A 14,345-nucleotide genomic window follows, 5' to 3' on the forward strand; every position below is an offset into this window, starting at 1 on the left:
TTAAAAAAATTATAAAAAATACATTTATTTCTATTTATCTGTCTAAAAAGTAAAAAAAAAATGTAATCATTTTATTATAATTTTTGATAATTTTTATTTAGAAAATTATTTTAAATAAAAAATTATTCAATTCTTAAAATTTAAAGCAAGGAAAATGCTAACTAAGTGCATTAAGAGAAATAAATGATAATTAAAAGTATATATTTTTATTAAAAATATCATTAATACATTTTTATCATAATTTTTAATATTTTGTTGTGTTTAATGGTTTTTTAATACACTATTATATTTTATTGGCACACTCTTACATTAAAATATTTAAAAATCATATGAGTGTATTAACACACTTATATATTTAATATTATTATTATTATTATTATTATTATTTTAATATACTATTGCAATGCAACATATACTGTTATATTGAATTTGTATTTTTCTTCAAAATAAATCTCATATATGTTTTTTTTTTAATTACAAAACTTGATAATATTATTAAACATTCACCATGTCTACCTAAACGCTATACCCAAACCGTGGGAGCAACCTTTTTTTTTGGTACAACTGTCAACTGTGTGAGCTACCTGTTTACATTATATTATAATTTACTAAACAAATATTTTATTTGCAGACAAAGTAAAATGCCCATTCGTTGTAACCATGCATTGTTCAAAATTCATAATTAACGATTTTGTTAAATATACTAATTTTTATTATTAAAAATATTTATATGCAGTAAATCCTTTTTCTAACAAAATTAACTTTACTTAAATTTTGATCTTTTAATTTTTATTAATTATTAAAATATAATTCATTAAACAGCTTTTGCAAACTATTGTTCTTGGAATAGTATTTAAAAAATCTAAAGTATTTTTTTAAGTATTTACTAAGACGATCTGTGTTTTTTTTTTTTATTCTTCAAACGCTATCATAATATAATTGTTAGCAAAACTGTTAAACGGTGTCGTGTATGCTGTACTAGTTCTCAAATGATGTATAAAATATTGATTTTTATATTTATTTAATTAATAAAACATGATAGATTTGTTTTATAGATTTATATAATGTAAGATTTATCCTTAAACATAAATTTAAAATAAACAAACAGATAATATATATAATATATTATTACTAATATACATAAAACATAAAATAAATAAAACTCAATCATTCTTAACATTCACAGTCAAACCTTTGGCTGCATCAATCACAGGTCCAACGAGCAAAGATTTATTAATCTACCACCATTCCATCCATTGATGATGAAGACTTCTTTTGTTGAATCCCACTGCTCCCACCAAAACCCAAGTTCAAAATTATCGATGGTGTAATCAAAATTTTCAAAATTTAAACGCCATAACATACACCCAATTTGACACAAAACACTTATTTTCAAGTAGTTAAATGTTGGATACACACCTTAATTGTTTCCTTCAAGTTTTTGGAAAAATTATGAGAAAATCCAAAAAGCATTTACACTGAGCACATATAGCATATGCAAAAAGTCTTGAAGATATATATATATATATATATATATATATATATACATATCACCTAATACAAAGAATAATAGTCCCCACTATTCTCAGATCTCCCCTTACACACCCCACTGTACCTAATATGGGATGAACTTGCCCTTGCTCTTGCATTATAGCAAGGAAGGTGAGGGATCAAACAAAATAACTATACAGTAGTGATGGATGGTACAAAATAACGTCTCATGAAAATTGTGATGAAATGACGTACTCTTATGTCTTATGTGATTAGGTGAACATTAAATAAACCGGAAATAATCCCTTTATTTTAGGTTTAAAATGTTGAACAAAAATCAAGAAAATAATCAATATTTTAATTTTTATAAAAATATTGTGTTTTTATTATACCCTTTACAAATAAATATTAATTGATATATATTAGTAGAAAAATGAGTATTTAAAAAACAACTAAATATATGTCAAGGATAAAATAAAAATAACTGTTTTTGAATTTTACAAAATAACAACAAAAAACGAACCTTATAGAATTATTAAAGTGTAAAAGAAAGTATTTTTTTAACATCTTAAAGATAAACAACCAAAGGTGTCATTTTGTATATTGAATTTTTTTTTTTATTTTTTTATTTAGAATATGTGTATAACGATTCAAATAACGAAACTGTAAAATAAAATAAACAAATGGATAAAAATTAGGCAAGAATCAGGCTAATCATAATGTAAAGTTTACGGATAAGTTTTAATTAATGCACCAGCCAAAAAATCATTAATATATTTATCATAATTTTTAATAAATCTTTGTAGAACATTTATTAGCAACACCCCAGTTGTTTTAATTGCGTTTCGTGAAGCAGATATTCGTACTAATCAGCAAAATTCACAATTACAGGTGGAGGAGTTTTTTATATTACTGTAATTGAGTTATTTATCCATTCACTAAGTTACAAGTCGTAAATCTTGACCATTTAATATTATTTTATTAACAATCAACGGTTAAAACTGGATGGTGCAGCGATGCAACTACTTCACCAGTGGTGCATTGTAGATAGTAGACACCACCATTTTAATTTAATTTAATTTTATATGTTGTTATTAAATAAGATCAGATGATAATTATTAACTATTGTTGCTTAAAATAATATACTCTTGCGTTGTATTAATTAACCTTTTTGGTTTTTTTCTGTTTTTTGTGAGAGAAGAGAAAGAGGACGAAGAGGAAGAAGAAGAATCCAAAAGCGATCCCATCCCATCTGTGTGTTAGCACATCAGAAGGGAGGGCTATCAATTTTAGGATAGGCAAAGAGATTCCAACCCTCAACACCGCTTTCTCTAACTCAAAGGTTCCTTTTTCTACATTTTCTCTCTCTTCCTTTCACAATTTTACTTTTTCCCCCTTCTTTCTCAATCTCTGCGTTTTGAATTGTTGAATTGCTGTGTAATCGGGTCTTGTCTTCTTCGTTTTTCTGCGAATTTCTCGTGGCAGATCCAATCTAATCAGGATTTTGGGTGTTTCAGACATTGCATGCATATGGGGTATGTTTTCTGAATCCTTCCATAGCTTAAGAAAGTTTTCTCCTTTTTGCTTTATTGCCTTCAATTAGCTTCCATACCTTAATGGGCATTAGCGTTTTTCCTTTTATTGATTGATAAACATGTGGGTGGATGATGATGACCCTGAAAGTTGTTTTTTTTTTTTTTCCTCTTGATTTATACGGTTGCGTAGAAAATTGATGAAAAGGTTTGAAGATGGATTATGGGTTCCAATGCCAGCATTTCATTTTTGGGAGTAGAGGATGGGGAGCTGTAGTGTTTATGTCTTTTGGATGAATTTCTCAATCAATGACCTTAGAATTTTTTAATTTTTTCTGAATTGAAGTGTGTAAATCAATTTACATTTTTGCAGCTATGAAATTGAAGTGTGTGAATTATGTATTAGAACTGCTTTAGACAATCACATGGTTATAATGTGGTGCATAACAGAAATTAACGTGATTGTAACAGAGCAGTGGTTGTGTTGGGTGCTATAAAAGACCTACACTGATTACTACAGTGGATGCGCCATCAAAAGGATTGGCAACACAAGGTAAGACTGCGAGGAAACCTAGTTCGTCAGAGGATTTCTGGACCACCAGCACGCATGATATGGATAACAGTGCTATTCAGTCACAGGGGAGCATATCCTCGACCAGTCTAACTAACCAAGCCGTGGTTCCTCATGCTGGTTCTTCCAAAAGTAGCAACCCCACTGAATTTGTAAATCATGGTATTCTTCATTGCTTTTATTGTGCATATATTTCACTAAATAAGTATTTCATAACTTGATGTGGTTTTCTTGGTATAAAACTGAGATAAAAATGGGAAATGATTTGGCCTTGCATAATGGGAGCTGAAAGCACCCGTGGCCTATTGGTGGTTTGGTCAGCTCTTTTTTCAACTGGATTAAAGCTAACACATGGTGTTTCTGTTCATGGCAGGGTTAAATGTTCATAACATTAAGATCGTAATAGTTATTAGTTACTTTAAACTTCCCTATTTCCTTTATAGGGTTGACCAATTTTATGTACTATGACAAGATATATCTGGTGTATGTTGCTGCTCATATAAGAAATGCAATATATCTAATGCATGTTACTGCTCTTTTAAGAAATGTGGTTTGATTGGCACGGTGATTCAATTTAGTCTGTATTGAATTACTAATAATATCTTTTTTTGGTTTTACTAGCACTGTTCATTTACTTTTGTTTTGGGGCACACAATCATTTATGAAACACTGCTAATTGTCTCCTCTTTTTCTATTGATATACTTTTTACCCAAAATCTTCTTTCTGATCTGATGTAGGCTATCTTTTTTATTATTGACTAAGTTTTATGGAAATTTCTAGTTAGTTTTGCATTTATTGTCTTATCTATATCTTGCTGACTTTAGTAAGAGATTTTGGTAGATAAGTTAGGGGTGCAATCATTGGTTATTTTAATTTGCAAGTGCATTTATGAAAATATTCGTGGTTGCAGGTTTAATTCTTTGGAATCAGACTCGGCAACGTTGGGTAGGAAATAAAAGGTCTGAGAACCGAACTCAGCAATTAAAAGAACCTAAATTGAGGTAAATTACATTGTTGGATTAGTCTTATTGGCATCTTATCTTTTTTTGTTGTTTTGTTTGGGAAAGGATTCTTGAAAATCCAATTTTCTACAAGTTTTTGTTACTTCTTTCTCCTTGTATGAGTTTTGTACCAAACTTGTATATTTTCTCTGGATGATAATATTGGAAGGAGTCTGCTTTTCCACTTTACCACTGATTTGTGGGGGCAGGGCAATCAACTTCTATATTGAAGCTCATAGCTCAACAATTAGAAAACTAGTTTTTGCCTTGAAAGGACAAGTGTGTGTAAATAACTCGTGTAAATATGTCCTTGCTCCTACATAGTTACCAATGCCATATCATAAGAAGCTTAACTTATTTTCAATTGTGGCTTCAGTTCTGGCTTACCAAATTCTTTCATATTGTTATGTGTATAGTAAAACTGCTCAAATTGGGCAGTTAAGATTTCCATTTTTGACAGATGAACTTCGTTTTTGGCAGTAATTATGAATTTGTTTCTTTTCTTTTCCTATCTTGTCAGAACTTATTGTCTGTGCCTTGCCAAAATTTATTGGCTTTGCAGTTGGAATGCAACATATGAGAGTTTACTGGGCAGCAACAAGCCATTCCGCCAACCTATTCCTCTTGCTGTATGCATCTACTTCTATATCATCACACAGTTTTAAGTAAAAATTGATGGTCTAATGGTATGCTTATTCATATACTGATAGGAAATGGTAGATTTTCTTGTGGACATCTGGGAACAGGATGGCCTATACGACTGAAGCCGTCGAAGCTTGAGGAAGTGCTGCGTGGTTTGATCCCTGAAATAATTTTCGTTCTTGCTTCTGTAGGAAGAAATATTGGGCAGATACTGCAGTTTGTATACCAATTGTGACATGCCTATGATGAGGAAAATTTCTCTTTGGGCCTTGAGATAAATGTATTATTATACTTTATTTAATTGATTGCGTTAGCTGCCTCTACTATGAGTACTATTTTAGTAGGCAAGTTTTGAAAACTCCTCCCTTTGTTGAATGCATGCTGCATGAGTGGCTGCAACTTCTATTTTCTGTCTTTCCGTTAAAGTAGACCGAAATTATGTAGTACAAATGGTCAATAACTCATAGTTTCGGCTTTGGTTTCATATACATTGAACTTGAGATTTTAAAATTCAAGGGTGTCTTGGTGGAAACATTATCTCAATGATATTAAGAATTGTCAATGATTTATATTGATATATTTTTTTTCAGGGGGTCAAACATTGAATGTTTTTCAATGGTGGAAGTAGGCTATTTAACTTTGATTTCACATTCGGGTATTTTATTTTTTTTAACTTGTTTATGCTACATATAAAACTTTCTCGTAATTTATCATCATCGTTCTTCTTTACTCTTTGCTTTCATTCAGTACTGTCAATGTTGCACATTAGAAGGGTGCATATTCTCTAATTAGATGTTTTTCCTTAAATGTTTACTCGTCATTATGATGCAATCAGAAACTAGGTTGCAGAAAGTGTAATGATGTGTTAGGCTCATTTTGGCAATACTTAAAGGATTCATTTTGAAAGATTTTTAAACGAAAATTAGAAGTTACAATTAATAACATTGAAATAAACCTAGATTTAGAAATATTTAAACATGGATTCAAACACACACTCTAATAGTTCCAATCAAATCCAAATCGTTTCCGGAACAAAACTAACCGTGATCCCAATTTTTTGTAGTTTGGACCTCATTTCTCTAATTCTCTTATGTTAAAGCAATACGTTTTTTGTCCATGTAACAGTATGTTTTAAATTGGATTAAAAAAAGTTTCAATTTGGTCCAGGCCCAACAGTTTAATTTTTGTGGACTGGGCCTAAATTCAAACCGAGTCAGTTGGAAGATGCTGGGAGCTACGTGTATAGTATATAGTTCCTTTACCTCTAGAACACTCTTGTGATTCGTATCATGTCTTGTCTGAGAAAGAACGAGAACTCTCCATTAATTTCACTGTTTCTGAAATTGCACGTGTGATATGTCTCTCCCTCAAATCCTAGAATGTCTTGGACACTTCTAGCATCCATAGCCAAGTGCCCAACACCAACCTCATATCTTTATTTAAGTTGTCTCAGTTCCTTAAACAATCAGCAAAAACAAACAAACAGAAACAAGTAGTACTTCAACATCAAGCCCATCAGTTTCATTATTCAAATGGCTTTGGCTCGTTTGGCTCTGAAAAATTTGCAGCAAATGGTGTCTACTTCCTCTTCCTTGATAAGCCATGGTGGTGTGCACCAGCACAAGCGAAGGTGGGGCAATGAAATGCTCAAAAGGTTTGCTACTGCAGCCAGTGATATGGGGAGATCTGAAGGCAGTGAAGTTGCTGTCTCTGAAGGGAAAAAATCTAATAGGTTGTTTCCTAGAAGGAGGGGTAGAAGATGGCTTTGGAGAAACAATGACCGTGACTTTTCTCCTGCTCTTTATGGTACTCCTAACGCCCCCTCGATTCTTATTTGATCCCACAACCTTAACTTATAGCTAGAGATTGAAAATGATATTTCACTTGAATTTATTAGATAGTTGGGTATCAATCTACTTAGTACACATTTTTAGTAATGATACAACACAGATAATATTCAAGAAACATTATTTATTTATCCATTTTTTTTAATTGCACCTTGTATTAACTTATATACAAGTCTTAGGAACTAATCTTCAATTCTTTTTAACATTGATAACTAAATATAGATATTTGGATTTGAATCAAAACTTACATGTTGTGTTTGGTTGTTAGAATTCTTTCCTTCAGGCCTGGGGAATGCACTTATGCAAGCAAGTGAGAACATCAACAGGTTGTTTGAGAATATGAATTTGACACCTTGGTCTCTGAGTGGGCGTGTGAAAGAGAGGGATGATCACTACAAACTGCGGTATGACATGCCAGGGATTGCCAAGGAGGACTTGAAGATCACAATTGATGATGGGGTGTTGAGTATAAAGGGAGAGCACAAGGAAGAGAAAGAGGAAGGAGATGATGATGAGTATTGGTCATCAAGTAGTTATGGTTACTATAATACAAGCCTCCTCCTACCTGATGATGCTAGGGCTGATGACATTAAGGCTGAGTTGAAGGATGGTGTCCTAACTGTGACCGTTCCTAGGACTGGCAAACCCAAAAAGGATGTCAAGCAAATCACTGTACAATGATGGGGATTTTGTAAGACTGAAATGAGGATTTCAATTTGAGATGGTTTTGTGAATATGTCAGCCTATGCCATAAATAACGTGTGTGTCCCTAAGTTGAAGAAACAAATAAAATTTCAAACCTGTTTTGTGAAGATTTCCATTTGATAAATATACCTGTCTATGTTGAGTAAAGAAGTCTTAATAACATATAAATAAAAAATCACTACTCATTAATGTTAAGGTTTTTGAATTCGATACTATATGTAAGTCTTGCTTGTGCGGTTCCTATTAATGGATCCTTTGGTGTACTGATTTTTTAACTAATCTTTTTGAATTTAAATATCGATTGTAAATATATGTTGATGGAGCATTTTGGTGAGTCTTATCCACTATTCCTCGAAAAGAAAGAAAGCATCTAAGCGGGTTCATATTTTTGTAACAATTCTGATTTTCTCGCATTTTAATCTCTTACATATTTTATATTATCATTTTCTTTCTCAATCCAAACAAAGCATTGTATGATATCTCAAATGATTAGAAATTACAATTAAGGGCAATGTTTTAGATAATAGAAATGGGCTCATTAGCGGTGGAACCAGAGCCCAGTGAAACTCACTTTTTTTTTGGTTAGCAATTTGAACTCGTTGCGAAGAACCTTTCAGAACAGACTTGGGCCATGTCCACAGCAATCCGTGCGCACCAGGTAACACAAGCTCTACGAATCTTCTCCAAACACGTTCTTGATGATTTATTCAGAACTCTTAAATTGAGTATTTTTCACTGTCTCATATAATTGTTTAAAAGATTAACGTTTCATAAATAGTGATTACAATCTTTAATTCAAAATAATCACCTTATCAAGATTATAAACACCGAGTTTTGATAGTATGCTCTGGTTACGAATCATGTAAGATTTTTAAATGATACTTTTCCTATACAGTTGTACTATTTAAATTTACTCCTCTTAATCTAATATAAAAATATTTTTATATATTAGATATTTAAAATCCCTTTTTAATCCCCCCAAATAAATTTATTTTTGGATTTATTCAAAATAAATAAACAAATAAAAAGTCCCTATTGAGAACATGTTAAAACGCAGCCTCGAAATGAGGGACCTGTCTCATTGGGCCCAGTGGCCCACTTTCTTCAGCGTCCAGATGTCAATCATAAAGGAAATATGCAGAAAAGGCCCTTTTTCTACGGCTATGGTACCTCAATCAGTAATACTTACTGAACAAATTTTTTTACCAAACGAAAAATAATAATAAATACGATAAGTAATATTATTTTAAAAAAAGAAGGAGAAATAACAAATATGAAATAAATTGACATTTTTTGTAAAATTTATAAATCATATTAGTATTACAAATGAATTTGTATACCCTGAAACCGAATGGAAAAGAGAAAAGAAGTTGGTAGCTACAATGCTGCATTTGGTGAAGTGGTGAAGAATGAAAAGACTCGACAATGAAAAAAGGGTCGAAGAGGTGAAAGATGTACGGTCATGACGTCATCGTTTTGATCTGAACACTTACGTGCATTTGCAAGCCTTTGACGCTGTGAGCTTCAACTGTTTATGACACTTCCTCTTTATCCGTACACCTTCACTTCTTGCTTACGGGCTCAACAACGCCAACCGTCCGATCTCGTAACAAGTCATCAAGAACCGTTCGATGCGTTCATCTGGGAAACAAAACCTTTTATCATCCGTGATCTTGTGCGGGTGTACTTTCTGCTCCCATCTTTTCGGAGATTGTGCACCGCACTTGCATCACTCTTCAAATTCTACAAATAAATTTAATTTTAATTAAAAATACTTTATATAGTACAATAATTTCATCTTCTGAGCATATTAGTAGATATTCTTGTATTAATTCAGCTCAAACATTTTTAAACATGTTAATCTTATTCTACCACTGTTATATTAGTCGTGTAGACTACTAGCTTAAGCTCGAATTCTACACACAAAAATTGTTTTAGCTGTCCGTGGGAGTTTTTTCTTTTATTAGAAAACCAATTATTGTATGTATTTTTATATTTTTTAAAAATAATTGCGAAAAATCTGTAAATAACATATCACTAACAATTTTTCTATTTACTACTGCCCAATGCAAAAATAAACAACAAGATTGTCATCAATTCGTGCTTAGTAATTAGTAATCACGTTTTGTATTTAGTTAAAAAAATTCTAATAAAGTCAAATACTAATAAAAACATTAAAAAAAAGTGTCAGTGACTTTCCAGGGTCAACAGTGGATACAAGTCAATGTACATATAACTAAATTAGTTTAGGAATGTGTTTTAGAAGAAAAAGCCACACTGCCTTGAAGATCACTATGCATTACTGTTCTGCAATAGTACATAGCAGTTTCTTTCTTCGGGAAAGGGAAGTTGGTGTTTTCAAAAGAAGTTGAATTTTCTATGGTTTGATGAAGAGGACACTGAAAAAGTTGCTTTATCAGGAAAATGTGGGGTGAAAACTGAAAATGGGTTCTACCCCTATCCCATATTAAGCATACTTTAAGTCTGCAAAGCTTCCCATGTCAGTAGCAACAGTAAATATTAACACCCTGTCAGATCTAGAAGCTAATCGTTTTTGGTTAATCACATCATTTCATGTGTTAATCATTAAGGTTTTATTTGAGTTATCTGAGATAAAAAATAATTATGTGCAGTCTAAAAACAATCACACCTCATCCCATGTTTTAGTGGTTCATACTGTATACAAATTTTCTTTTTTTAATGTAAAAACAATCCGAATTCATACTCATTGAAGTTTGAGTCAGAAAGTGTGGCAGATGAGATTGTATATTTGTATATTTTTTTTATATACTTTTTCATTTTCCATATTATGGGTTATATTTTTATTTTCTCTCTTTTTCTTTTTATTTTTTCACTCTTCTAACACTTAAAAATAAGTGTCAAATAATTATTTGTATGTGGGTTGTAAGGTACTTGATTTTGTTGGTATTATTTTTTCTACAAAATTTTATTATTACTATAAATTATTTTTAGTTATATTAATTGGTAATAAAATATACTGTGTAAATAAATAATTTGTTGATATAAAATTAATATATTATTAATATAATATCAATTTTTTAATTTGTGTAACATGGTACATGACAAGTATATATTAATTTTTTATTGAAAGTTATAGCATTTAACACTTTTATAATTTTTAGTAAAAAATTATTATATCTAACTTCTTATGATATAAACATAAAAAAATTAATATACCATATTGTATTATTAATATTGACTTATAAGATGGATTAATGGTTTATTTTTTATTAAACAAAGTTATACTACGAAAAAATTATCTTAATGACTTGCTTTTTTATCTTTTAGTGTAACTTCTTTTTTTTGTAATACCTGTCTCAGCATCGTTATTTTATCTGAGGATAATAAATGCAAAGAAGTTGCTGAAGACTGTAGGGATAAACTCGTGTAGGCGAAGACCTTTTCTATTACGCAAAATAAAATAAAAAAAAATAAAAAAAAAATAAAATAATATATATATATATATATATATATATATATATATATAAATGCAATGTTAGAATTTTTGAACAAGTAAAACAAATGGAATGTTTTATTTTCTTTTCTTGGTGAGTAGAATGTTTTCTTCTTGGATTAAATTAATAATACAAAAATGAAAGGAATAATAACTTTAAACTTTTTTTGTTTTCTTTCATTTTATTGTTGTAATTTATTTCCTTTCGCAATACCAAACTAGAAGTGCTTTTGGACAATTAATTTAATTGATGGCTTTTATAAAAGGTAAGTCTGAATTTCAAATATCAGTAAAAGATGAAAACTAAAATGAGAACAATAAAAAATCAATACTTCACAAACTATATTATGGCTAATGATACCCAAATAAAAGATGAAATTAAAAATTATATCCAAATAAAATCTTTCGATTTATACATATTATTGCTAAAGATATTATTTAACTATGGATAAAAAATCAATTTAATATTTTTTTTATCTAACCAATTTAATCTTACTTTGAAATTACGTATATGATATAATTTTGAATTATTTATATGATTAGAGTAAGTTATATCCTCTGAGTGTGTGACTTAATTTTAAAAGCAATGAATCATACATAATATTTTATCAGGGTGAACAGTGTTAATATTTTGTAATTATTATTTCTTTGAACTGATAAATTAACTAGAATGGAGATAGTACTGATGAGGATTAATTTTCATTTTAAGATTATTATTACCTATATATGTGAGAGAATTAATTTAAGGGTAGGTAAGTAATTTAGCGGGTAACAGTAAAACCTGTCATAAATCAAGGGCAGGAGGGGGAGGGGGTCACATTCAGATTTCTTCTCCTGAGTCAGTCAATGTTGATTATGAATCCAAAATGGGTTCCCCAAATTCCCAAAAAGACCGAACCAACCCATTCTCACTGTGAGAATTTGATTTTGATTGGTGAACAAGCCATGGAATCAGACCAATGTCTCTCACACGGGAAACATCCCTCAACTTTGTCCAACACACTTAAATCTCTTTCATTTCTATCACAACATTTCATACACTTACACAACCGGTCACTTTCACTGCTTCTTGGCCTCTCCATTCTTTCTCAAACAACCCCCCTTACCTTTCTTCACTGTCACTTGCATCAACACGTCAAGCTCCTTCCTAGACCCATCACACATGCCTCAACTTGCTAGATCCTATCCTCTACATGGACTCAAACTTGCCTTCACTGTGCTTTTCATCTTTTTCCTCTCCCTTCTACCTTCCATATCTGGTAAAAAGCCTCCATCACCCTATACCCTATTTAAGTTCAAAACTGTTTCAAGCTTTTATTAAGTTAAAAATCCAGATACCCTTTTTTTTTTTTTGGGGGGGGGGGGGGGGGTTTACTCTAAATATTTTGTCTTTTTGTTATTTTTTCTATACTTTTTCATCTTTTTGGTCTGCTAATGGTCTTGCATGTATAGGGTACCCTTTTGAGTTTTAATGAACTTTATTTATGTACGTGTGGTTGAGCAGGTGGATCATTGATGATGGACACGAGGGAGGGTTTGGAGGAAAGCAAACTGGTGATAGGGTCAAAGCCTCCAGCTTGTGTTAACAAGTGCATGAATTGTAGGCCTTGCATGGCTACTCTGGTCGTTCCAAATCACCAAAAGAAGAAGGGTTTCAAAGTGTTATCTCGTGGGGAAGATGATACCTATTACCTCCTTTCATGGAAATGCAAATGTGGGAATAAGCTGTTTCAACCATGATTCATCTAGTAGTACTCTTAACTTGTTTGGTTACCATTAATTCCTGTATATGTATAAAGAAGGAGCAGAGTACCCAACTTTGGTTGGTGCCTCCGTTGGCAATCTGTCTTTTAAGATGTCAACAATTTTCATGTCTAGATCCACCTTCGAGAGAAATATATATATATATGTAATCCAATTTTATATGTAATCTTGGGAGCTTATTGTTTCAAATGATTGTATTTAATGCCGAAATTCAACTTTTTTCATCAAATGAAAGAGAGTGGCAAAAATAGAGCTAGCTTGCAGCTACTTAATTAGGCTTGGAGACTCTGATATGTAATTAACTATCTCAGAAGGTTAAACTTAATGCTTTATAAAAAGAATTATTTAATGCCACTCTTTTAAATGACGATATAAAATAAATTGATAGTTATTTGATTGGTTAATTATTATCGTGCTGTGAATAATGATTACAAGGAAGTATTTTATTTGTTTGTCTTATGTGATTTCTAATTATGATTAAGGTCATGAACAAAGTAGAGTACATGAAAAGAATACAAACTGGGAGGTGGTCATATCTCCATTCTTCAGTACCCACACAGTTGACGATTATCATTGAGGGTACAAGCACCAGTCATAAAATATCAAATGGGAGTTTTACAACATTACTTTTTTTTTTGTTTTTATTAAAAAACCATTTAATCAAAAGTAGTGTATTTATATCTATATGCACAGCCATATATTATCCGTTTATTGAATTTATTTGGGACATACCCAAATGGGCTTACAATTGCAACATTAATATGCATGTTTAGTAATTGCCCACCCTACAAGGCTATGGCTTTGTGAAAATTGAAAATACTGTGTCCGCAAAATCGAAAATCGATGGTGGATGCACTCAGATTCCCTGATTCATGCACTGATCCTCCTGATGATGCAGAACCTGACCCTCAACAGTAACTAGTAAGTGTGGATGTAAAGAAAATAACATTCTTCAAAGGAAAAAAGTATACCCAAACTTACTGTTTCAAAATAAGTTGAGTCAAATACGTCAATAATGTGATGCTAGTAATAATAGATTTAATTTTCATCCAACCATTGGTTTGTAAAATGTTCTATGAATCAATCCCTCCAGTGAGTAGTAGTAACTTGCAACAAATTACTTCCCCTTGGGTCATACTTAGTTTGAGCCAGAAAAGATTATCATGATGGGCTATAAAACTCTCCAATTAATTAACACATAAAACTTGAATTTTAGATTATTTTTTAAATTAGAATAAGTCTATGTCAATTCATTTACGTGCTTGGTAGATGATATTGAATCTTATGTCAATATTTTTTCAAACGTGGTATGTAAG

At 31.1% G+C, this 14,345-nt stretch overlaps 2 protein-coding genes across 4 annotated transcripts; both read left to right on the top strand.

Moving 5' to 3' along the window:
- The first annotated feature begins 2,659 nt into the window (after positions 1 to 2,659).
- LOC113857146 lies at positions 2,660 to 5,783 on the top strand. Of its 3 annotated transcripts, none has more exons than XM_027488904.1 (6): positions 2,660 to 2,833; positions 2,977 to 3,026; positions 3,500 to 3,756; positions 4,506 to 4,596; positions 5,159 to 5,225; positions 5,307 to 5,783. In XM_027488904.1, the coding sequence occupies exons 2-6, from the start codon at positions 3,016 to 3,018 to the stop codon at positions 5,358 to 5,360; spliced, it is 480 nt and encodes a 159-aa protein (XP_027344705.1). In that variant the 5' UTR covers positions 2,660 to 2,833; positions 2,977 to 3,015; the 3' UTR covers positions 5,361 to 5,783. The 3 variants fall into 3 exon arrangements, with proteins under 3 accessions (XP_027344705.1, XP_027344707.1, XP_027344706.1); XM_027488906.1 differs by having other exon boundaries at positions 3,009 to 3,026; positions 3,495 to 3,756; positions 5,307 to 5,765; XM_027488905.1 differs by having other exon boundaries at positions 3,495 to 3,756; positions 5,307 to 5,727.
- Positions 5,784 to 6,729: 946 nt separating this feature from the next.
- On the top strand, positions 6,730 to 7,766 carry LOC113857289 (26.5 kDa heat shock protein, mitochondrial). The gene is made up of 2 exons (XM_027489104.1): positions 6,730 to 7,044; positions 7,354 to 7,766. Exons 1-2 carry the CDS (start codon positions 6,771 to 6,773, stop codon positions 7,764 to 7,766), a joined length of 687 nt encoding a protein of 228 aa, XP_027344905.1. The 5' UTR covers positions 6,730 to 6,770.
- Positions 7,767 to 14,345: the final 6,579 nt, after the last annotated feature.

Source organism: Abrus precatorius, unplaced genomic scaffold, assembly GCF_003935025.1.
Source record: "Abrus precatorius isolate BTA unplaced genomic scaffold, Abrus_2018 Scaffold153, whole genome shotgun sequence".
In the NCBI taxonomy this organism is placed as follows: domain Eukaryota; kingdom Viridiplantae; phylum Streptophyta; class Magnoliopsida; order Fabales; family Fabaceae; genus Abrus; species Abrus precatorius.